Here is a 27,011-nt window from a genome sequence, read left to right on the forward strand (position 1 = left end):
ACACTTGATGTCAACGGAGGCGTTGTTAATGAATTACGTTTGCTTCAATGTTTTGCTTGCTTGTCACGGCTTTCATGAATTGATTACTATTTCCGCTGCCATTTGATTGAATGTTAATGAAAGTGTTTCGTGCATGAATGTTGGTAAACGATAGGTTGGCTAGTTAAACAAGAGTGCTTTAGCTAGCGCCGCATGACCCTTCACAAGAGTGTGAAAATAGTCAGACTGTGACACAAGTTGATGCCATGATGACGTCACCTACCACGTGGCAGCACGACATTGGCTTGGATGAAAGGGGAGGATTTCTTAAGTGGCAACGATCCAGCCGTCTAGAGAAAACACAAAAAGGGCGGCTAGGATTGCGCTATCGCCTTCCAAACATGTAGTCTTGGTTATGCCATGTGTCACAATCCGAATGCCGCTGCCCAAGGCAGAGCTAGGGTAAGTCTCTCTCATCTTTGTCTCTCTTTCTTCTCTAACTCTCTCTCTTCTCATCTCTCTTCACTCACTCTGTCTCTTCTCTCCATCTCTCTTCTTTGATCCCTTCTCTCCAACTCTCTCTTTCTCTCTCATCTCTTTAACTCTCACTTTCTCTCTCATCTCTTTGCAGATCTAAAGAACTCGATGCTCTTTGCCCTTCTATCTATTCAAGCCTCACAAAGGTAAAACACCCTCCCCTCAAATTTGAATTTTTTTATTTTTTATATTTTTTTGTTCTTGTTTGATTTTTCTTGGGCTTTCTCGCGGTTTCCAACAAGACAAACAAGATTGGGGTTTGGTTGACTAACTTGAGGTCAAACTCAAGTTGGGTTAGGGCTAGGTCTAGGGTTTTTGTTTGGTTAGGTCAAGCCTTGGGTCAAAATTGGGTTTGGTTTAGGCATATGGGCCGAGGATTTAATTAGGTTAAGGCTTGGGCTTTGATTGGCTTTTGGGTTGGGGCCTAGGATAATTAGGCTAGGTAGTTGGAGTTAGGATTGGGCTAGGTTTGGTTTAAATGGGCCGAGGGACCTTGGATTTAGTGAGCTTTGGGTTTAAATTTAAATGGGATTGTGTTAGGGTCCAAGTTAGGTTAGGAAGGTCATTTGACCCAGATCAAAGTTGATCTAGGTCAGTGTTGTAATATGTGGCTCATATGATTGAGTAGAAGGCATGTACAAAGAGAAAACATGAAGAAAATAGGAATGCTTACTTGCAGGCGGAAACCGATGACGGTTTGGTCCAGTTTAGTGAAACAGTCGACGGTTCTGAACTTGTTGCTTTGATTGTTTGCTCTCGATATTTAACCATCGACGGTATCTCTGCAAACCATCGACAGTTTCGCTCAAGAACTCGGCGTTTGTTTTCAAATTTTGAATTTGGACATTGGAAAGGTTGGGTTTTGGAGGGAAAGCCTCCAAGAAACTTATATATACATGATTTATGTTATAACTATGTAATGTTCATGTCTTTTGGACACAAAATAGTGAAAATACATTGCCGATTGCTTCCGTGGAAGTAAGAATTGCCGAACTACGTAATTCTTTGTATCATTGACACATTGTTATTGCTTTCATTATAATTTGCTGTAAGAAAAATATGAGGAAATGCTGTAGAACAGAAATTTGCTTCAAGGCACGTTACAATGTCGTTTTCCATGAAACGTTATTTGCCCCCACTAGATTGGTGTGTATTGGGTCAGCAAATACGTTTCCAAGATACAATGAAGTCCAGAATATGATCTAATATCAGTTTGCATTATACACAAATGAAAACTAATCACAAACACCTTTAGAGTAATCTGAATAAATTTTCTGGAATTCTATCTTTGCAGAAAATAGAATCCAAATTTGAAAAAGATATAATTTGTGGAAGGTTTATGCAAGAAAGAGAATGAGAGAATGATGATTTTTCTTGTGTATTTCATGGAGTTAACCCTGTCTATTTATAGACAAAATTATGCCTTTTTCGAAAGGTTGTATCTGTTCAAATCAAGAAGCAGATTCTACCTGGTCGCACCCCTGGTCGAGACTCTCGGGATTTCAAGTTCAGTCAATGGTATCGTTGACCAGGTCACACCTGGTCTCCTGGTCGCACCATTTGGTCGCGCCACTTAATCTTTATAAATATGAGATTAATTTTTAACCATCTGATCATGATCAACGGTCACGATCTTACAACGATGCAAGCGTGCAAAGTGTCAAGTGCTTGTGCACTAACTAAATGCGCCACTAGCGCCCTACACCCCACGCCACGTGCACGCGCGTGTGCGGACGATGCGCGCACTAGAGTACACACTAGAACTTTCTCTTAACCAATTTTAAGAGATTATTCCACCTTGTCATTTATTAATGACCTTTCCTTTTCCACTTTTTCCAAAGTGGGACAAACACACATAACATTAAATGCTTTAGAAAATTCATCAAAGGAAGACTTTGAAAAACCCCATAAAATCGTATATTTTAGAAAATATTTCAACATTCCCCCACCATTTTCAAAATATAGATGAAAAACAATTTATTCAAATAAGAGATAATTTATGCATAAATGAAGGTATTTTAGAACTTGAACCTTCATTTAGTGAATACATATCAAAGTTAATCAGGATTACATAGTAGACGAACTTTGAACTAGCAATCCTCTTTTGATTAACCGAATACATATCACACAAATTATCAGATCTTTGGGTGTTACCAAAAGCCTACGCGTGGATTGGCCTCGTGTCTATATCCTAGTTTGATGAGTGCTTTAGAGATAAATCCATTCCTCATAGGAAGCGGCACCACTTCCGACACTCATATAGGTAGGTTTATCAAAGGTACCCCTGTAACTAAAGTACCTCACAGAACCTGTTATAAACCTAGTAAAAGCTTAAGCTCAACCTTCACCTTTTTAACATTACAGGTACAAAACACTATTTTCCTTGGGATGGATTATGTGACACACATACATTTTAGTGCTTTTAGTGACTACATATGATGTACCATGTCTCTTGTAAGTCCTTTTGTTAATGGGTCAGCCAAATTTTGGCTTGATCTCACAAAAACTATGGTAATTACCCCATCAGTAATTAATTGCCTCACATAGCTATGTCTTAGGCCAATATGTCTGGATTTACCATTATATATATTACTATATGCCCGTGACAAAGTTGCCTCACTGTCACAATGCAAAGATATAGGAGGCATAGGCTTTGGCCAAATTGGAATTTCTAATAGCAAATTCCTAAGCCAGTCTGCCTCTTTGCTACAAGAAGCTCAAACCGCAAATTTTGATACCATAATGGAGTTTGTTATAAGCCTTCGCTTCTTAGCTCCTCCACCAAGGGTGAATATCCACCCACTGGTTGATGTATGATCATTATGATCAATGATCCAACTGGCATCTGTGAATCCTTCCAAAACAGTAGGATATCATTCATAATGTATGTCATAATCCATAGTATTCTTCAAATACCTTAACACTCTATATATAGCAGGCCAATGAATATCACTAGGATTACTAGTATATCTACTAAGTTCACCTATAGCAAATGCAATATGAGGTCTAGTAGAAGTCATAGCATACATCAAGCAACCAATAACTCTAGCATATTCTAACTGATTTATTGTTCTACCGGTGTTAGGATATAATTTCAAATTTGCATCAAAAGGTGTGCTAACAGGTTTGCAGACATAATGATTAAACTTTTTCAGTTTCTTTTCAATATAGTGTGATTGGGTGAGAATCAATTTATCATTGTTTCTAATAATTCTAATACCCAGAATCATATCTGCATTACCCATATCTTTCATATCAAAATTAGATGACAACAATTTCTTAGCACTTTCAATACTTTCAATATCAGCACCAAAAATTAACATTTCATCAACATATAAGTAAATAATTACACCTTTATTTCTATTGAACTTACTATATACACATATATTAGATTCATGTATTCTAAAGCCATTAGAAAGAATAACTTGGTCAAATTTTTCATGCCACTGTTTTGGGACTTGTTTAAGTCCATAAAGAGACTTAACCAATTTACATACTTTAGATTCATTTCCTGGCATAATAAAGCCTTCAAGTTGCTCCATGTAGATTTCTTCATCCAATTTTCCATTCAAGAATGCAGTTTTTACACCCATTAGATGGATTCCGTACTTGTAGATGGAAGCTAAGGCAAGCAAGACTCTTATAGTTGCAATCCTAGCAACTGGAGCATAAGTATCAAAGTATTCTATGCCTTCCTTTTGTGTAAAGCCTTTAGCTACTAACCTTGCTTTGAATTTGTCAATTGTTCCATCTACCTTCATTTTCTTTTTGAAGATCCATTTACAACCTATTGGTTTTGAACCAAGAGGTAAATCGGCCAATTTCCAAGTTTTATTACCCATGATAGAATCCATTTCATCATTTATAGCTTTTTTCCAAAATGTAGAATCTGGAGACTTCATTGCCTCTTCATAAGTAAGAGGATCTGATTCCACACTTGGTGAAATTATAGTTTTTCTAGAGTGTGATTCTCCAGTACCTTCTACTAGGTAGATTATGAAGTCTGATCCAAAAGACTTTGTTGTTCTCCTCCTCTTGCTCCTCCTAGGTTCAAAAGGTTCACCACTAGTACAAAGTGGTTTCAAAGTCTCCACTGATTTAATTTGATCACTAACCTTTTGTATGGAAGTGAACTTATTTTCAAAGAATTATGCATCTCTGGATTCTATTACTGAATCAACTCCTATAGAATCATTTGGTTAAATTACCAAAAATCTATAAGCTTTGCTATGTTCAGCATAGCCAAGGAATACACATTCTATTCCTCGCTCACCTAATTTCCTTATCTTAGGTTCAGGAAGCCTTACAATTGCTCTACAACCCTAAATCTTACGATATTTTAAATTAGACTTTCTTTTCTTCCATAACTCAAATGGAGAAGTCTTAGTCCTTTTAAAAGGAACTCAGTTTAATATATGATAGGCAGTTAGTAAGACTTCACCCCAAATCCCCAATAACCATGACTTAGTCTTGAAGTTGACATCATAACATTGACCATTTCAACTAATGTTCGGTTTTTCCTTTCTACCACTCCATTTTGTTGTGGAGTATATGCTGCAAAAGTTTCATGTATCACACCTATTGATTCACAATAGGCGGGGAAGTGATATTCACCTCCTCTATCTGATCTAAGACACTTTATCTTAGTGTCACATTGGTTTTCAACTTCTGCCTTATAAACCTTAAATTTATCAATTACTTCATCTTTAGTATGCAGAAGATAAACATAACAAAATCTAGAAAAATCATCTACAAATGTTACAAAATATTTTTTGCCTCCTAAGGTAGGTGTACCATGCAAGTCGCATACATCATTATGCACTAATTAAGTAAAGAAGAAATTCTAGTAGTTTTGTTAGGAAACGGTTTTCTAGTTATTTTGGTTTTAATACATACACTGCACTTATCATCCATGTCATTTACATATCTAGGAATTAATTCCATATTAGCCATATCATGCAATTTTGAAATATTGATGTCCTAACCGATTATGCCATAAAGAAAGTGAATCAACAATATAAACAGAAATATTCACTTTATTGATATTAAGCTTAAACATACCCTCATACATATAGCCTTTTCCCACAAAGACTCCACCCTTGGAGAGTACAAATTTGTCAGATTTAAACACTAACTTAAAGCCAAACTTATTAAGTAGGCTTCCAGAAACTAGATTCTTCCTAATTTCTGGTACATGGTATACATTAGTGAGAGTCAAACTTTTTCCAGAAGTAATTCAAAAGTGACATCTCGTTTGCCTTTGACTACAACAGTGGACAAATTTCACATGTAGAGAACATTGCCATCTTCCACCGGTTCATACATTGAGAATGAACTCTTGTCTTTGCAAACATGTCTTGTTGCACAAGAGTCAATCCACCATGCACAGTCATCTCCAACTGCATTGATTTCAGAAATCATTGCCACAAACTTGTTAGAGTTTGTTTCATCTTGCGTTTTTTTGAGAAGACGACATTCACTTTTGCAGTGTCTAGGTTTGCCACAATGGAAGCATAAACCTTTCTTTTTCTTATTTTGATTCTTGACAGAATTGTACTTCCTCTTCAAATTCCCTTTCTTGGGATGTTGGGGTTGTTTAGAACTGCCTCCTTCTTCCATCATATGCACTTTGGAAGTATGCTCTTCTGCACCTTTTTGGTTCTACCTGAACACTTCCTCAACTTGGAAATGTTGGCCCAATTGTTCAAAAGACATATCATCCTTCCTGTGCTTCAAAGATTTTCTAACATCTTTCCAAGATGGAGGTAACTTATTAATAATAAATGAAACAGAAATGCATTCATCCATTTTCATATTATGCTGATTAAACTGGTTAAGGATATGCATAATTTCATGAAACTGCTCTACAATAGACCTATTATCAACCATGGTATATTTGAAAATTTTTCCAATCAGAAATTTCTTACTAGTTGCATCATTTTTTAGATACTTAGCTTCAAGCGCATCCCACAACTCTTTTGCAATAGCCATATTCTAATAGAGATCGAACAGATTGTCTGATATTGAATTGCAAATGTGGCCTTTGCAAATATAATCATCTTGTTTCCATTTTAGTCTTGCACGTCCTTCGGCCAAAGTCTCATTCTCGTTCACAGCAGGTTTGGGAGTGGTTAGAAGATACATCACTTTGAGACCAACAAGAAGAAAGTTCATCTTTTTCTGCCAGTGCCTGAAATTACTTCCATCAAATCGTTCAAGTTTGACAAAATCCGCATCGAATTCCCTCAAGGTTGAAGAACCAGCCATTTCGCAAAATAACGTTTTAAGATTGTAAGAAAAATATGAGGAAATGCTACAGAACAAAATTTTTTTTCAAGGCACATTACAATGTCGTTTTCCTTAAAACGTTATTTGCCCCCACCAAATTGGTGCGTGTTGGGTCAGCAAATACGTTTCCAAGATACAATGAAGCCCAAAATATGATCTAGTATCAGTTGGCGTTATACACATACGAAAACTGATCACAACACCCTTAAAGTAATCTAAATAAATTTTCTGGAATTCTATCTCTGCAGAAAATAAAATCCATATTTGAAATAGATACAATTTGTGGAAGGTTTATGTAAGAAAGAGAAGGAGAGAATGATGAAATTTCTTGTGTATTTCATGAAGTTAACTCTGTCTATTTATAGACAAAATTATGTCTTTTCTGAAAGGTTGCATCTGTTCAAATCGTGAAGCAGATTCGACCTGGTCGCGCCAAAGGTCGACCTAGTCGCACTAGGCATTGACCTGGTCGTGCCCCTGGTCAAGACTCTCAAGATTTTAGGTTCAGTTGATGGTATCGTCGACCAGGTCGCACCTGGTCTCCTAATTGCACCACTTTGTCGCGCCACATAATCTTAAAAAATATAAGATTAATTTTTAATCATCCGATAATGATAACTGGTCACGATCTCGCAACGATGCAAGCGTACAAAGTGCTAAGTGCTTGTGCACTAACTAAATGTGCCACTAACGCCTTACAACCCACGCCGCGCGCACGCGAGCACGTGTGCGTGTGCAGATGGTACGATACTAGAGTACACACTAGCACTTTCTCTTAACCAATTTTAAGAGATTTTTCCACTTTATCATTTATTTATGACCTTTCCCTTTCCACTTTTTCTAATGTGGGACAAACACACATAACATTAAATGCTTTAGAAAATTCATCAAAGGAAGACTTTGAAAAACCCCATAAAATCGTATATTTTAGAAAATATTTCAACATCTACGTGATTGTGTTTTCTATATATTTCACCATTAAGTGCTGCGTTGTATGATCATTTATTTCCACTGTGCATTCAATTTTCACAACAAATTGGTATCAAAGCATTGTTGTAATGGCATCCGGAACTTCTTCTACAAATTTCGATGTTGTCAAGTTCAATGGAACGGGAAACTTCAGTTCATGGTAGAGAAGGGTTAAAGATCTATTAGTGCAGCAAGGTATGGTGAAGGCTTTATACGTAGTTCAACCAGAAAGCATGGATGAAACAAGTTGGAATGAATTGGAAGCAAAGGTTGTGTCGACTATCCGACTTTATTTGGCCGATGACATGCTGTATCACATCGTGGATGAGGATTCTCCGGCAACAGCTTGATAGAAACTGAAAAGCCGATATATTTCTAAGTCTTTATTGAACAAGTTATTTGTAAGCAAAGATTGTATTGGCTTAAGATGGTGGAGGGTTTAAATTTGAACCAACATATCAACGCATTCAATCAAATTGTAAGTGATTTGATGCGGGTTTATGTGAACTTCGAGGAGGAAGACAAGGCGCTGATGCTATTGAATTCCCTACCTACATCTCACATGTAAGAGAATTTGGTTACTACTCTAACATGGGGTGAAGAAACTCTGAATTTGGAAGAGGTAACAAGCACATTGCTAGATTTTCATCAAAGAAAGATGGTCAGTGATGAGATTTCACAAGGTGAAGAGCTTTTGGTAAAAAGTAACTAGGAACGTGGGAGAAGCAAGTTCCGGAGTGGATTGAGGGGTAATAAATCTTGGTTGCAGTCCGGGAAGAAGGGCATAAGGTGTTTTAAGTGTGGAAAAATTGGGCACATAAAACCAGAGTGTCCGAAGTGGAAGAAGGGGAATGCTGAAAATTAAGAGGGTTCGTAAAAATCAGCGAATGTAGTTGAAGAAGGAGACTCAGGGAGCAGTGATGGTGATATGCTTTTTGTTTCATCAGGTTCAGAATGCCTCACGGATTCTTGGATCCTAGATTCGGGATGTTCTCATCACATGGCACCAAATAGAAATTGGTTCAGCACCTACAGGTTAGTTACTTCTAGTTCTGTTCTAATGGGAAATGATGTTTCATGCAAAATTATTAGAATAGCAAATGTTAGAATTAAAAATGTATGATGGTGTTGTGAGAACTTTATGTGATGTAAGGCATGTACTGGATCTACGGAAGAAAGTGATTTCATTGGACACTTTAGATTGTAAAGAGAATAGTTACAAGTTTGAAAGTGGGATAATGAAGGTGTGTGAAGGCGATTTGATGGTGACAAAGGGACAGAAGTTAACAGAAAATATCTATGCACTGCAGGGTACCACAGTTGTAGGTGGAGCTACAACTGTAGATTCTGAGTCAGGTAATACTATTTTGTGTAAAACAACCACACACAAGACGGAGGGTATTCATAACTACATTTATTCAAATGTTTGGGGACCAATGAGGATAGCATCACGGGGTGGATATATGTACTTCATGAGTTTATCAAGAAAGGTCTTGGTGTACTTCATGCAGTACAAGTCAGAGATATTTGTCATGTTTAACTTGTGGCTGAGGTGGAAAACCAGACCAGGAGAGAGATCCTTGGGTCAAACATTGGAACTGAGTACGCTGGTTCTATTCAAGGAGTTTTGTGAGTAGCATCGTGGGTTGTATGCAGGGCTTGCAAGGAACTTCTTGGTAGAGTTAGTGAGTATGACGTGTTTCTTGATTAACCGATCGCCAAGGGTATCACTAGATGGAAAAGTTGCAGGAAAGGCTTGGACAGGTTATGCGGTAGACTACTCTAAGTTGAGAGAGATTGGAAGTCCAACCATGCACGTTTCTAGTAAGGTGAGATCTAAGCTTGGTGAAATGTGTAGGCGGTACACCTTTCTGGAGCATAAGAAAGTGGGTTCGAGTTGTGTGATCCAATAGCAAACAAGGTGGTAACCAATGGAGACATGGTTTTTGGTGAGAAAACCATGGTGCAGCATATTCAAGTAAATGAAGAGAAACAGGTGTCAGAAAACTGTAGCAGCAATGAGCATGCGATGCAAGTAGAGTTACAGACTCAGGGCAAAGATGACATTGCTCGTAATGCAAGGAGTTTTAACTCAAAAGACCAGCAAGTTCACAGTGGGCCCAGATGCACTATCAGGCCACCACTCAGGTATGAATTTGATGATCTAGTGTCTTATGCATTCATTACTACCAACAAAGTTCCTATTACTTTTCAAGATGCGGTGCACAGTAAAGGTAAAAATATATAGATAGGTGCTATAGTGGAGGAGATGGAGTCATTGTATATGAACCAGGTGTGGAAGTTGGTGGATCTTCTAGAAGGAAGAGGGTGATAGGATGCAAGTGGGTGATGAATCTGTTTTTTTATGTGAATAACATGTTATTTGTTGGGAAGGCTTTGACTGAGGCTAATCAGTTGGGAACTATGTTGAGAAAAGGTTTTGACATGAAGGTTTTGGGTACAACCAAGAAGAGTCTTGGTTTGGAGATTCACAAGGACGGAGCTGCAGGGAGATTGGGGTTTATCTTAGGGTGGCTTTGTGGACAGAACTGTAGGGAGATCGTGGTTGTATTAGGGTGATTTTGTGGAGAGTCAATGTAAATTTTCTACCGCACGGTACCCAAGGACGGACGGTGATGTTCAGGACATGTCAAAGGTCCCCTATTCCAGCACAGTGGGGTGTTTCAGCAGACAACAGAGTGATTCATTAGTTGTGAGATTTGTGAATGCAGACTATACAGGGGACTTTGATGACAGAAGATCTACAACAGGGTATATGTTTATTGTTGTGGGAAGGCCCATTTCTTGGGAGTCCAAGGTACAATCTCTGGTTGTTATATCTACAACTGAGTCAGGGTTTTTGGCAGAAGCCAAAGCTACCACGGACAAGTTCAAGCTTTGCTAGGACTTGATTTTTGTCTCCAGTTGTTAGAAGGGAGGCGGTCCCAACTTAATGTCCCAAGGTCAAGGTAGAGCAGTGGGTTTATGTTTTCAGTTTTCTCTTAAAGGGCGTATATTCGCCAACGTGGAGATTGTTGTAATCTGTGGCTCATATGATTGAGTGGAAGGCATGTACAAAGAGAAAATATGAAGAAAACAGGAATGCTGACTTGCATGAGGAAACCATCGACGGTTTGGTCCAGTTCAGTGAAACAATTGATGGTTTTGAACTTGTTGCTTCGACTGTTTGCTCTTGGTATTTAACCATCGACAATATCTCCACAAACCGTTGGCACTTTGGCTCGGGAATTAGGCGTTTGTTTTCAAGTTTTGAATTGGGACGTTGGAAAGGTTGAGTTTTCAAGGGAAAGCCTCCAAGAAACTTATATATACATGGTTTATGTTGTAGCTATGTAATGTTCAAGTCTTTTGGACACAAGATAGTGAAAATACATTGCCGATCGCTCCCGTGGATGTAGGCATTGCCGAACCACGTAATTCTTTGTGTCATTGTTATTGTTTTCATTATAATCTGTATGATTGTGTTTTCTGTATATTTCACCGTTAAGTGCTGCGTTTTATGATCGTTTATTTCCGTTGTGCATTCAATTTTCACAACAATCAAATTGCTGGGTCAGGCCCGGCTCCAAGGTTCTTGGACCCAGGTTGGGTTGACTTGAATCCAAGTCAAGTTGACACAGGTCCTCGGGTTGGGTCTAGGTCCTCGGATTCGGGTACTTGGGCCTGTTTTTTTGGATCCAGGTCAAAAACCCGTGTTTGTTTTGGGGATTTGTGAACTTTTACAAGGTTTTTTATTTCAAAATTTGGGGCATTTGTCTTGGGGTTAGTAGGTTCTGTTTTTTAGGGTTATTAGTGTTGTGATTGGGCTCTGCCTGGGTCTTTAAATTCTGAATTTTGGAGCTTTATTGGTTCTGTTTCGCGGATTTCTTGGAACTAATTTCAAACTTGTGTAATCAGCCCAATAATTCAGAAACTTAACAAAAAGGTTCAGTGGGGGGGGAGGGGGTACTAACCTCTTGGTTTCTGCCAATTAGCTCCTTCAAAGCTTTCTTAAGCTGGTCTTAGAACTTCTGCTCTACTCCTCTTTCTTCAGCTTGTTTTTCCTGCTCTTTCTTCTTCTTTCTGAATTTTCTCTTCTTCAGCCTCCTCTCTCTGTCAATCTCCAGCCCCTATACTCTGAAATCCCTCCTTTTCTGTTTCAACTCTCTGCCATTTCTCTGTTTATCCTCCGCCTTCCAAAATCTCCCATCCCTTTCTATCTTAATTCCCCAGCTACTTCTCTTGTTCCCCCTAAATTTTGAATCTCTTCCCCTATTTATAGGTAAGCTGGTCATGGGAACCAACTCATAGGAAATGGGAGATGGTGGTTGGCCATGGGAACCAGCCACTTTGAAAAATGCTTTACGGGAAAGGGGAGAGACATGCATGCCTTTGCCCTGGGAAACAGCTGTGTGAGGCTGCTGGGTTGGGCTTCAAATTGGGCCCCCTTGCTGTCCGCAGCCCATAATTGGGCTGACATTTCAATAATCAGGCCCAGATTGGCCTTTTAAACAAATAAAACAAACCCAAGGGCTGCCAATTTCAAAAACGGGCCCAAGGTGGCCCACATTATCATTTAATTACAAAATGGGCTCAATTGGCTTATCTTGTGAACTAACATTGAAATTTTCTGCATGCAGGTGATGAAGAAGGCCCAACAGCAGCAGCCCAAGGGTGAAGAACAATTTTTTTTGTCATTTTTGTATTTTCTTTGCACTTGACACACAAGAATGAATGACAATTTGTACCACAAATCCTATGAATGAAATTATAAATCAAGGGGGTGAGGCTGAGAAAATCAAAATGAGAGAACTGCTAGGCAAAGACCTTAGATGGCAACTAATGGCTAAAAAGAGCTAAAATTAAAGAAAAACCCCAACGTTTTGCTATATAATAGCTGGACAAAATGGGGTGTCTACAAACAAGATAGACTCAAAATAGAAAATAAAACAAAGAAAGAGAAGATGAAAAAGACTTACCCCACCATAACTGCCCTCCAGACAGAACTTAAACAAACCCACGCCATAACTGCCCGCAACCCAAACAAAATGCTGCCTAAGAAAACCTCAATTCAAACCCTTCCCATCGTAGTTGATAGAGCACTACAAATTAGCTATTTCCCATCGTCCCTTCCTATCCTTGATTTTTCTGTCATCCAAACAGAGTCCCTTTCCCTCCAAATCAACAAACTGCATACCCTTCTTATCCATCACATGTTGAAAATGAGACATAAAAGTAAGAGAAACCAATCTCATCCTGCTCATTCTTATCTTCCCCTTCCTTTTCTTTTATCATTCCCCGAACCAAGATCTCCCTCTAAGTCATCCTCCAGCGATGGAGACGGCAAAATAAGGCACACCCAATAAAGTCGGACTAAACTGATAAGCCTCCATGTTTGCGAACCTCATCTATCATAATCAAATAATCAAAATCACTATCCAAATCACCCTCCTCGCCTGACTCACACTTCAATTGTTTCCTTCCCCCATCTCTCAGCCCTCTGGAAAAAGGTTAATGTAGTTCTTTCATGTTGACCACCCCAGTAGGATAAGAGGTCCCACAATGCTGTTTTTCTACCCCCTGCTCATTTTGAGCAAGGCTGATTCTGCGGCGTTCAATTGTTTCAACACCCACTGCCACTCAATTCTCTCCCATGTTTCTAGTCTTCTAAAGGAAGAATTGAGTTTGAGGAGGGTTCATTTGTATGCCCTCTTCAAAAGTACTGTGGAGCCCTGACGTTGGATGGGCATGGGCCTGGGAAGAAGAGGCTGTCGCATTCAGCCCAAAAAATCCCCTAGTGTATTAGAAAGCCCACAGGCCCATAAGACTTCCCTAGAAAGCCCATCGACAACTCGACCTCTATTGCTAAAATCATTTTACAAGTGGGCCGCTCTCCCCTGGCAAGCCCATGACTTGTTTTCCAGCAGCTGGGCCAAATTAATAGTGGCATTAATTATCCCCAGCCCAATCCATTTGAGGCCCATTCCTCTTTATGCCTTATGGAAGTTCATCCTCTTCCTAGAGCCTCGTGAACCGCCAGTAGGGGTGCACAAAAATTACCGAAAAACCAAAAACCGGACCGAAACCGGACTGAAATCATAAACGGTTCGGTTTTCGGTTTTCGGTTTCGGTTTCGGTTTACAAAAATAAAAAAATTCGGTTTCGGTGTCGGTTTCGGTTTTTATGTAGAACCGAACCGAAAAACCGAATAATATAAGATATATATATATATATATAGGGTTTTAACTTTTAAGTTTTAACTTTTTTATTATTTATTTTCACTTTTCACAATTTAACTTTTCAATGAATTTTACGCCGCCTTCGGGCTTCACCCTTCCCAGTTCCCAATTCCTAGTTCCCAAAGGCCAAATCCCAATTCCCAAGTTTCCCCTCCTGCCTCCTCCTCTTCCTTCTTCCACAAGCCTCGGTTCCTCTACTCTGTTCGGCCGTTCCTCACGAGTCATCTCTCTACACTCTACACTCTGTTTGGCCATGCGTGCGCAGCGGCCAGCGACCAGCGTGCCTCCCGCCTCTGCCTCCTCCTCCTCCTCCTCCTTCCTCATTTTTCTTCCTCTCTTCTCAGCTCTCTGTGACTCAGTTCTGTCGTGCATCTGTCGTCACTCCGGCCAAGTCTCACTCGTCCGGCTCTGCCTCCCTCTTGGCTCCCGTGGTCCCGTCCGGCTGTCCCTAGTCTTCACTCCCGGCCGTCCCTCGTCCGGCTCTGCCTCACTTTCAGAGTTCAGAGCTGAGAAATAAAGGTTATTTTTTTTTGTAAAAACAATCGGTTTAAAACCGAAAAACCACAACCGAACCGCCACATTTTCGGTTTTCAATTGGAGCATATTTTCGGTTCGGTTTCGGTTTCGGTTCGAAAATCCCAAAACCGACAAATTCGGTTCGGTTTTCGGTTTTGGCCAAAACCAAACCGTGTACAGCCCTAACCGCCGGCCACCACCGCTCCAAAACTTGCTGATTGGTAACTTCCAAAACTCGCACAATGCAATCTAAAGCCCTTCACTGACTATGAGGCACTGGAAAGAACTTCCCTCCAACTCTGGTGACATTGATTCCCCAAAGGTTGAGACTCAATTTTGCTAGTCTCCTCCAACCCTAAAAGCTCCTGCAAATCTTGCAGCGTCATCCTTCCCCTTCCATGCCACCAGGAATGATGACCTATTGATCCTAGTCTTTCGATCATAGACCCAGTTCCAGGAAAGAACCATAATTATTTTGATTTAATTGCCACACAACATTGAATTTTTCTGAACTTCCTGGAGCACATAACCTTATCCAACTTCAAAACAATTGTTGGCAAACATTCACCAACCCATCTTGCAGAAGATAAGGTAATCCTTATCCACTGACTGCATAACTGAAATTTCTCCTACAATCGAACAAAACCTCCAACCCCCACCTTTTCCAAGCACAGACTAACAGTTTTCCTTTCAATCTGCACTAACTTGAAGTATTTGTCTCCCACCAATTTGTGGAAGTTTTCTTCCATACCCAACTTTGAGTGAATCCATCAAGATCTAGAATAAAGAGCAAGAATGAGAATCATGTTCGTACACACCAAGTACCATGGCCACAATACACTGCGAGTCTGAAACCATTATATTTTTTAAAATCATGACTGCAACATGGATAATTAAGTGCTGAGCATGTTTTGGCCAGGCCATTTATAATCAGGCAGGCTCCAAAGCCAGGTGGAGTGCCCAAACTTATAACTGGACTCCCTATATTTGCTTACTTTTCACTGCTTTGTCAAACATAAATGGAATCTAAAGTAAAAAATCTGAAAAACAGGAAACATAAGATCCAGAATGTTCAAATTTCGTACAAACATGAAATGCATTATGCATAGCCATAGTCAAGATTGCAAATTTCTTATGATTTTCATGAAGGCATGAGTAACATGACCAAGATCGATTAATCAGCCAATAAGGTTAATTATATTGAAAGATAACATGACAGACATGAACACACCAAATTTAAAATAGATCAACCAGATCAACAGCTAGCTCTATTACTCGTTAAATATTATTTAAAAGTTGCACAGGTGCTTGGAAGGTTACATTATTATAGCACATCATAATTAAATAGTTGCATATTTGTGTTCACCCATCTCCTAAAAATAAAGAATGCTACCCCTCCTCATCTGTCTCCATTTATTCACTAGTCATAATCATGAAACAAGAAAATATCTGATCGATGACCCATACTTTGTTAGTTAACATAAAAAAACACACATAGTGAGCAGCTTGAGAATCCAGTAAGGAACAAATCTTTATATGATTGGCCTAAGTCTAACCTTTCCCTGTTCACACCAGGAAGGCCACCAGCAATCAAAGACATCAATGCCATGCGGTACATATGGTCAGCAATAGACTCAGGACCATTTATTCCATGATTGATCCATCCCTTTCTTTTTGTTGTCTGTAAGAAAGATTGTGTAAGCATCTAAATAATGCCAATAAACCATCCAACAGAATACCGTGTTTCTGAAGGAACAACAGATGCTTAATTCCATACAATAACATTATGATCTCAGAAAGTGAAAGAAAACAACAGGACCCCAAAAGAGCCTATAGACCTCAATAACTGAACTGGCAAAATAACAGTACTAACCACACAATGCATCTAAATTGATTAAAGAAACTGTCTGGTCACAATATTTCATATACACAATGGGAGAAAAAAAAGGCAGTGATTCACTTCAAAAAATCAATTAGAGCTGGTGATTCACTTCAAATAAAAACACGAACATAAGTTCAAGTCCCATTTATGCTTCAATGAAAGGTGTGGATTTTAGGAGGATAAGTGCTCAATAGATGTCAAAAGCAGAAGTCCAATTCCCATTTCTGTTTCAATGAAAGGTGAAAATTTTAAAAACCAAGTGCTCAATAGATAGTAAATTGAATAAAAGAATTAAAAAGGAAAACTCACATGAAATGCATCAATTATAATGACTCAAAATTTTCCCTTCATAGTTAGACTACAGAAGAAACAACACACCCTATCATCTGTGAGAAACCAGTTCAATACCATACCTTTTAAGGAAACCTTGGAATCCCTATAGTACCAAGGGAATATACAAAGTTAATTAATGGTTATGCGAACTTGATTCACAATAGTCAAAAAGCAAATGCTTAGCATCAGCAACCACAAATTTACATACTTCATTGACAATCAAAATCAAGAACTTGAAAGTCAAGACAAGTTGATCGCTATAACTTTCTTTGATTGATCATCATTTGTACTCCCACTTTTGCTCATTCCTCTAAAGTGTGACTCAAAATATCAAAGTTAGACATTTTGCCCAAAATTCCCTATGACAATTACAATTCTAGACCCTTTCTACACAGTTCAAGTACATGATGCTATATTATATGCCCATGCAGCATATTTAAACCATTAGGATTGCGATAATGTGCATTTTGTAAATTTCTTATAAATAAAGAAATGTAAAAAGGGCATCCCCAGGCCATAAGGCTCCCTGCTTTGTGGGGATAGGGGGAGGGTCATCACAGTGTATGCAGCCTTGCCCCTGCTTTTAGCATGTACTTAATAAAAATATGCTTTGATCCTAGTATTGAGTATATTCGCCATCTTAGTGCATTTCCTTCCAAAAACACAAAAAAAAAAAAACTGTGATATCACAACTGAACAAAATAAATGCACATATTTAGAAACAGAAGTTACTAGGATAATCTTACAAATAATGCTGAGATATCCATTTGGAATCCTATAAATGATTTTACAACCATAAAAAAGTTTAGTTTGGATGGCCTCCATACTTGATTGAACCATACTGCTTAGGTACTTAAAATGCATGACATGCCCCATGCTAGGCCAGGAAATCAAATAGATGCCAATGCTTAAAATATCCTTCAAGTGTACTCTTCTGTTCAGAGCAGCACATTTAAATATGAGAGTGAGAACACATAATATCAAGCAAACAGTTCCATGTAAGGCAAAAGTTAATGACCCTTAAAGCACAAAAACCCCTTCATCTTTAAGATTAAAAAAGATGTATTGTGTGTGTGTGTGTGTGTGTGTGTGAGAGAGAGAGAGAAGAGGGAGGGCAAAGGATCCTTCAGAAACAAAAATTACACGAGAGCAGCCCCCCAATCTCACTGCAAATCACTCCAAGAAATATTCACAAAAACATCCAAAGAAAAATCCCAAAGAGAAGCCAAAGAAAAAACTTTGTCTGAAAGTGACACTAGAGGAATAAACCAATCTAGAATATTCTATTATTTCTTTCCACCCATAGCACCCAAAAAATTAGCAAAACATGCACATTGCCACAAAGCATTTTCCTTCTTTTTGCCACTGAACACCCTAAACTTTATCATAAGAATGGAGCTCGTCTGCAAGTAATCAGGAACATTTTGTTACTACAAGGAGAAAAACAGAAAGAAAAAAACATGAACACCCAAACATTCTCTATAAGAGAAGCACTAAACCCCAGGCAATAACATGTGCAGAGAAACTGTTAAATGAAGGGAGAAAAACATAATATTCAATATTGTCGCTGACCCATCTTTCTCCAGTAATGGATTCCAGCAAAATTACATTTAGTTTTCAGCACTGTTTTGAATTTTTCAGACTCCCCTTTTCAATATATATATTACAAGGTTTGTATGAGGAATTTCAGCATCTAAATCAACACAGAAAAAAAAAAAATTTTTTTTTTTTGAGGGAAAAGGTAGATCACTCAACATCATCAAGATTGAGACGCAGCCATTACTCCATTATCCTCACATTAGAGGAGCGCAATGGCTTGCAAAGGAGGATTTTTTATTCACCAAAAGTCCATCTGCATGGGTGAAATTTCTCAAGGAACCGTTCCATTTCTTATTGGTTCAGTTAAGAGCAAACAGACTTGGTTACTTTATTTCTCCGGAGAAGATTTTGAATAAGGGACCATCCAAATGATTTGTGTGCCAGATGGTAAAGAAGCCTCAGAGTGAAAGAACATGTTTGAAATGTTGGAGGGGTGCGTAAAGGCAAGCAAAACTAGCAAAACAGAGGCAGGAGCTTGTCCAGAAAGTGGAAAGCAAGGAAGACAACATCTCAATTTTGGCAGGTTTAGTCACAGCAAAAATCAACAGATAGTGCCAGCAGATCATGGTAATAAAGGGGGAAATATTTCAGAAGTGCCAGAGGTACCACAGCAGAATATGACAGGAGCCCAGACCAGTGATGGAAAATCCTTCATGGGGCTTTGGCCCAGTTATCAAGGTAGAGCCTATAGTTTATATAATAAGAATCGGATCATGCTGAACTTAAGTAACGGCCCTAATTCTTTTAGCTTAGCAGAAGCTTCAACAAACTAAGGCCCACTTGAGAAGATCTCAGCCTAATGGGGCTTTTGGGGGTGAGCCAAAGATAATCCTTCGGATACAAATCCCCACAAGCCCGTAGAAAAAAAAAATAGACTTCTTTCCTCGCATGGAACTAATGAGCAGCAGACAGAAATTGCAGTGTTGTTTTACTTGGGGAGCTGAGGAATCAGAGACAAGAATGTGCAGCAAGAGAGAGTGATGAAGATGGTAAAAATGGAGAAGCTTAGTTGGATAAAACTACTGTGTTTCATTACCTTTTGGGCTTCATGTGAAGACAAAGGAAACAATGAGGATGAGGAATGAAAAGACGAATAAGAAAGGTAAGGATGTCCTAATTTGTAATCAATTGGAACCTCTATGCCTTGAAGAAACAGGTGAGGAAACAGAATCGTCAGAAACTTAGGATTATGAGGAGAGGCAGTTATAGGATCAGCAATGTACAGATATTCCAACTTTGTAGATGACGAGTTTGTGCAACAGGTTGGTCAAGTGGATTGCAAGGAGGTGGAGAAAGGTGGGTCAGGACTGAACCTTGAATCCTCAGAGCAGCAAAGTCTTAGTTTTAAAGCTCTAAAGGCAGTTCAGAGTCTGGATGAGGCCCAGATTTTAAAGGAACCTAGCTAGTCTCAAGAAGGGTTTAACTCCAGCACATCACTTTCAGGTCCCAAATTCGATATTCGAACCTTATCCGAAAGAAGTTCACAATATGGATAATGGATCTCTTGGGGCCTGCTTGATAAATATAGCCAATTCTGAAGGCATACTCCTCACTCCTGAGCATTTTATTACTTAATTTATTTCACATATGTGCCATAGGAAGTCTATCAAAAGGGGAAATTCCATACTGAGGATCTTCTGGTGATGTGAGGGGCAACTCAGAGGCTTAAAACCTTCTTGATGAGTTTCTCAACCTAGTGAACATAATGGGGAAGTTGTTAAGATTGGTGATGGGTATAGGGAAAAGAAAATATTCTAGAATCTAGATTGAGTAGGGAACTGGGCAGATTGGCTTCTTTGATTAATTATGGGAAGGGAGAGAGGCATTTGGTAATAGTAGAAAAAATCAATGAAGCTCCTCTCTTGGGATGTTCAGGGGTTAGTAGGAAGTGTGGAGTGGTTAGGTTAATAGAATTTTTCTCTTGATATCTTGTTCAACAGGAATCTATGGTAGAGGTGATGGATAGTTTTTTTGGTCATTTTGGAATAGAGGCTTAAATATTGTGTGTTCAATCCTTCCTCTAAAGTGCCTAGCGGGGCAAATTATCATGTGCGACACTAGTTTAGCAACTTTCAAGGATTATGTGGTGGCACCTTTTTTTTATTTTTGTGTTGTTAGAAGTGACAGGTTCAAGGATTGGTGGCTCACTTTGGTATATGGACCCACAACATCTGCCATTCAGGCCTCCTTCAATGATGAGTTGACCAATATGTTTGACCTATGTAACCCACGTGGATTGGGGTAGAAATGAAATGGAATGATTCGATCCCATTCCATTCTTATGCACCAAACATGCAATTAATGTCATTTGCCTCATAAGTGAAAGGTTAGAGGGTACAAATAGCAAGATGTTTGACTCTTTCATTAGTGATTGTGAGCTTAGGGAGAATTACCTGGGTTGATTCATAGGGTAAAGTGTCTTCTTCCCACATTGATCATTTTTTGTTTACTACTAAATGGGAAGACTTTATTACGAGGTTCTTGTTACCCTAGTCTTGGATCATTTTCCAATCTTGTTGGATGCTAATCCCATGAGTGGGGCCCTACCCTGTTCAAATTTTAAAAAAATGTGGATGACAAAACCTTCTTTCGAGGATTCATTATAACTTGGTGGAGAGAGGGCAATGTTCAAGGGTGGACGGAGTTCAAATTTATGAATGAGTTGAAGTTTGTGAAAAACAAATTGAAATTATTAAATAAAGATCTTTTTGGTGCCTTACAAGCACAAAAGAATGTGATTTTTAATGAGATTGAATGATTGGATAGGTGGGAGGAGTGTAATCTAGCCAGTGAGGAGGATTGGATTAGGAGGGATCATGGTAGAAATGATTTGGATTTGATCTTGTTTCACAAGGGCATTAGTGGGAGGAAGAAGTTCATAGTCAAGTGATGGAGAGAGGAATTGTAATACCAAATTAGTCCATGTGGTGGCCAATGGGAGGAGGTAAAGTTCTTCTATCAAAGAACCGAAGTTACTCAAAAGACATGGTGCATCACTCCAAACCAACTAGGGAGAAGATTATGAACTTCTATAGGAATTTTTTTACTAAGAGTTCTAAGCATAGGCTGAAGCTAGAGGGCTTCAATTTGTGTCCTACTAATAAGGGCCTTGCTACTTGGTTGGAGACCTTTTGAGATATTGAAGAGGTGAGGGGGGCTGTCTTGGAGATGGAGAGAGATAAGGAAATAGGCCCAAATGGCTTTACCTTACCTTTCTTTCAAGAGGGTTGGGAGTTGGGAGGTGATTTGGGAGGATATTAAAGAGTTCTTTCATGAATTCATCGAAATGGGGTGGTTGTGAAGTGTGTTAACTCTACTTTTATCAACCTAACCTTTCTACTAGTGGTGATGCGATAGGAGGTGATTTTGAATCTTCTTCTGGTTGTGCTGCATTGGTAGATAACCGTTATCGTACAATTAGCCTTCTTTTGGGGAGTATTGCATTAGGGTTGTTCATAACAAGTGCCAATTTTCATGCAAATCACCTTTTAGGAGAATAACTTTCCTTTTTTCTTAAAAAAGACCTAAGAAGAATTGGTCCAAGAAAGTGAAAAACTTTCGGCTAGTTGGATTGGTTACTAGTCCTAATAAAATTTTGGTTTAAGTTTTGTCAAAAAGGTTGCGAGAGGAGTTAGGGGATACATTTACTCTGGAGCAGTCTGCTTTCATTAAGGATACATAGTTTCAAATGTTGTTTTGATCGTTAATGACGTGATGGAGAACGTGAGGAGGTGAGAGGGAGCAAAGTCTTATTTAAGTTGGATTGTGAAAAAAGACTACGACATGGTGAGTTGGATCTTTCTTGACCATATTATGGCTAAAAAGTGTTTGGAGGAGTTGGATTAAAGGATGCTTATCCTTGGTAACTATGTGTGCCATGGTGAATGATCAACCTAGGGAATAGTATAAGGCTTCACAAAAGTTGAGATAAGGAGATCCTTTTCTCTTCACCCTTGACGTTGATATGTTGAGTCGTATGTTGAGACATGCCCAAGGCCTTGATGCGATTTAGGGGCTTAAGGTTGATAGGGAGGATATTTTTTCTCACATTCTATTTGTTGATGATACCCTTCTTTTCTTTGAGGACAATGTTGTGAAGTTTTGAAAGGTTTTAACTTAAAATTTTTGATAAAATTTCGTGATTGAAGATCAACATGTCTAAGAATGGGTTTGCAGGCATAAATATAGGCGAAGGTGATTAGAGGCTTTTGCCACCTTAGCTGATTGTACTGTTTTAGAGTAGCCTCTTACTTATTTAGGTATCCCTCTTGGTGGAAATCCTAGTTCTTCTACTTTTTGGGAGCCAATGGTGGATAGAGTGGGTAGTAGATTGGCAGGTTGGAAGAGGGCTTATTTATCTTTTGGGGGCTGCATTACTCTTATTCCAATATTCCCATTTATTAGCTTTCCCTTTTTAGAGTTCCAGCGAGGGTGGTTGTTGCCATAGAGAACATTATGAGAGATTTTTTGTGTTCAAGTATTAGGGAAGACAAGATCATCTAGTTAGCTGGGAGAAAGTTAGGAGACCTAAGTCTAAGGAGGTTTGGGCTTTGGGAACTTTATGTCTAAAACATCTTGCTAGTTGGTAAATGGTTATGGAGATTCCCCTAGGAGGTTGATTTCTTATGGCACACGGTCATTAAAAGCGAGTATGGATTGCAAAGGATGATTGGGATACAACAGGTAGTGGTAATGTTTCTTATGCTAGCCATTGGAAATTTACTTCTCAGATTGCTCATTCTTCTATCCTCTTACATGTTATCATGTTGGGAATGGGAATATTCGGTTTTGGGAAGATGTTTGGGAGGGTGAGGTTTTTATGAAATCTTTGTTCCCTCATCTTTTCAAACTGTCTCTTGCATAATGCTTTGATAAATTCTTTAATTCTTTTGAGGGGGATCACTTCCTTGGAAGTTTTTTTTTTTTAGAAATCTCAATGAAAAAGAGGTTGAAGATATGATTATGTTGTTGCAAGTGTTGGATTCTTTTTTTTCTTTGAATAGGCAGTGATTTAAGGATTTGGATTCTTCTAGTTCCTTTTCCACAAAATCTTTTCTTTCCTAATTATTGAGATATACCCTTCTTCTTTTCCCTCGAACCATTTTATTAGGAATGCTAAGGTTCCTTTAAAGATCAGGGCTTTATGCAGACTCTGGCTTTTAATAGGCTTAACACAAGACCTTACAAGGTGAAATTTCCAGAAATTTGAATCATTTGTCTGGAGGCGAGTGAGACCAGCAACCATTTGTCTCTCTTGTAGTTACTAGAAAATGCTAACATCCTAGCGAACTACTAATTGGTACAAATGTTCCAAAATGTGGTAAATTTTCATTTCAGAATGCTAAATCTAACGATCCAAAGTTTGAATTCAATATTTTTTTCCCACAACATTTTTTTTATTAGTTGGAGCAGAAACCATCACATAGTAATTATATTTTTGGTCATTATTAACATATTTCACAAAAGAAAAACTCTTTTATATTTAGAAATATCTCAACATCCTCTCCAAAATATGCAACTTCCATTACGCGTTTTTCACCAATATACCTATAGAAGTATATTGTACCATATTTTGGAGTATGTGCCATACCGTGATCTCATTCCCATTCCATGAACTGGAATGTTCCATGTTTTGAGTAACATTGGTTTCTCCATTGTCGGATGGCCATGCAGCTTTGGGTTTTCCTTTTCTCGGTTTTTAAGGAGACTTTGGTGCTGCCCAAGGCTGTTGACATTTTCCTTGCTGTACAGACGCTTTGGGAGGAGTTAGAGGGCAATAGTTTTATGGAGAAGTGCAATTTTTTGAATTTTTTGGACCTTGTGGATTGAATGGAATGCAACAATTTTTAATGGCAAAACAACTTCTTCGCATTTTCTTAAAAATAGAGTTACTTTTCAGGCTTCTATTGGCTTACTTTTTCGGTTTCTTTCGAGGAATTTTGTTGTAATTTCTTTGTTTGTGTATTTGTTTCTTTGCTTTTGTTTGTTTTTAAGAGGATATCTTATCCTCCTTTCTATGTAATTTCTCCCATCTATATTAATGAATCTCTTTTTCTATTAAAAAAAGAAGGAACGAAAAAAGAAAACACATACTAGGAGTTCATGAGAAGAATCAAGGAATTTACATTAACAATGAATGCACAACACAAGTCTTCTTTGACTCCTTATATTTTTCCTTCAGTCATGGATGACCTCACTAGACATATCTAAAATAAGGTTTTGTAATGTATGTTTTTTCGCAGATTATATTGTCCTGATATATAAAACTAGATGTGGAATAGAATCCAAGTAGGAAGGAATTTCAGTACTAAGAGGTAAGTAAAAGTAAGAATACATAATATGTTTTAACATCTCAAGGAGGAACAATGGAGAAATTATTCAAACAAAAATAGTCACGCTGCATTTGGGAGCATCAATTTCAAACCTTGGATTTGGATTTGGACAAATTTCGATACCATTTTATATTGGATCTTGTCCAAATCCAATACAAATCCAAATTCAAGGCCTATCCAAACATAGGGCCATAGTATGCAAGTTGTAGGACAAATTGAAGATGTAATACATAGTAATGCAAGTTGGTAAAAAAATGGAGATGTTCTCTGGGTGTATGATGGGATTGCATAAGCCTTTAAAAGTTAAAAGGAAAATTCCATATGATGGCCATCAGGTTTTATGGATAAGAATGTTGGGCAATTAAAAAATAACATAACAAAAAGTAAATGTGTCAGAAATGAAAATGTTAAAATACTAGATGGATGCATTGCACCTTTAGAAGATAAGAGGATTGGAGTAAAAGTAGTTTAGGCAGTTGGAACGCAGACTAAATAATGTTACAGTGAAAAAGAGGGGTTTAGTTGATGTTGGAGGTTGTAGGGGAGGGAGAAATAAACCTAAAATAACTAGGTTCCAAGTAATAAAAAAGAATTTAGCATCACTTCAACTTTTGGGTGATAATGCCCTAGATCATACAAAATGATGGTAAAGGATTCATATACAAGATCCTACCTATTGAGACTGACCGCACGGTCATGGTCGTGGTGGTGGTTGCTGTTGTTGCGTTTAATTTTTCATCTTAAAAACATTCCATTAGTTTCTTATCCAACCAAATTAAACTCCACCTAACTGAACCTATTGCAACCAGTATTAATAGGTTCCGCCAGTATTCCTGGCTGGCTTAAACTTTCCATTTCAATTCCAAATAAAAACAACAAAAGACTAGAGGAAGAGAATTTTATTTTTATTTCATTCATCAAATTTTCTTGGCAGCCAAACAACGGGCAATTATATAAAGCGTGAGTGAGACCCTGCATCCTATTTCAACAGTAAAAGATACTAGACAACATCTGAGCGAATATACATGAAATGAGAAAAAACAAACAAGGTAATGCATGAAATTAAATCACCATAGAAATTAATGCAGCTCCTTATTTTCATACATACCTTAAGCCGATGGCACAACGTAAGAAAATCAATGGCCGAAGAAGTAGTAGACGAAGAGGAGGAAGATACGGAAGATCCAAACGGAGCTCCGTCGTCAGCCGAATCCATAATTCTATTGGATCCGACCCCGTCTCCGAAAGAAAAGTCTGATGAATCGGAATTGCGGGTCCGAGAGCGAACGCAAACGAGCCGCGGGGCTTCGCTGAGGGATGCAGCAAGCTTCGGCGAGGTTGGGTTGAAGAAAGCGAAAGAAGGGCGGGGAGGGACAGCACGATTCAAGGGAGGGGAGCAGTGGGAGCAAGACGACGACGATGAGGAGGAGGAGGAGAGAGGCGATGGATTTACCGCCATTGTTGTACAGATTGAGCAAAAGCTTCAATAAAAATAAAAAAATAAAAAAAATAAAAGAGTGATTGTAAATTTTGTAAGCTACTAATTTGTGTTTGTCCTCTCAACAAGACAACAAGTGGTTCAAATCGCTCTCCCTCCTTGTTTCCAATGATTAAAGGCGACACATCTCATACCATGATTGCTCAGTACGGACAAATTATCATATATATCTAATAGATCTTATAAAAATAAGTTTCTTTTCAAAATAAATATATAAAGAAGTTCATAATTACCTTCGAATAAAAATTACTTATAGACAAAAAAAACATCATTAATTTTTCTTTTAATCATTTTTGTCCGTGCAATTTCATATTAAAAAAATAAAATATGTTATTATTTAATTATTATTTAACTAAATGTATTATTATTATTATTTAGAATGAACTGTGTTTTTTTTGCATGAAAAGTATAGCAATATTATTTATCTATATTTTATAAAATTTTATGGGTAGGCCAGCGAAAACTTTAAAAATGGTTAAAATAATCATATGATTAAATAATTTAATAGATATATAAAAAATAAATAAATTCATTAATTTGTCTTTAAAAAATTAGCTTAGTAACTTCATAACATTTTTTTGTTAAATAAAATATAAATGTTTCGACGAACAACCAATGAATCTGTTAAAACTACTAATTAAATTAACACTTAAAATTTCAATTCTTTTTGTAAAATAATTATATTAAATATAAGTTTTTAAAAATTTTAAACCATGAATTAAATATGAAACTCACTATAATTTGTTTTGGAAAGAAAAAATTAACTATGAATTTGTCATGAGAGCACATACAATACACATAAGTAAAACATATTTAACTTTCTTTCCAAACAAATAAAA

At 38.0% G+C, this 27,011-nt stretch overlaps 1 protein-coding gene across 2 annotated transcripts in view; it reads right to left on the reverse strand.

The window, feature by feature from the left end:
• The window catches only part of LOC131153590 (uncharacterized), a 46,518-nt gene extending 20,212 nt beyond the window's left edge, over window positions 1-26,306 (reverse strand). The window contains exons 1-2 of one of the 2 annotated variants that reach the window (XR_009136267.1): window positions 25,783-26,239; window positions 16,085-16,209 (exon numbers count right to left, since the gene is read on the reverse strand). Coding sequence is in view for 1 of the 2 variants with exons in the window: in XM_058106003.1 (XP_057961986.1) it covers window positions 16,085-16,209; window positions 25,783-26,133 (476 nt within the window). In the remaining variant the exon portion in view is untranslated. Of the gene's footprint in view, window positions 1-16,084; window positions 16,210-25,782 lie in introns of both variants that reach the window. The other variant, XM_058106003.1, reaches the window with a different exon arrangement.
• Between the last annotated feature and the right edge of the window lie 705 nt (window positions 26,307-27,011).

The sequence above is a fragment of the Malania oleifera genome, chromosome 4, assembly GCF_029873635.1.
Source record: "Malania oleifera isolate guangnan ecotype guangnan chromosome 4, ASM2987363v1, whole genome shotgun sequence".
Lineage (NCBI taxonomy): Eukaryota > Viridiplantae > Streptophyta > Magnoliopsida > Santalales > Ximeniaceae > Malania > Malania oleifera.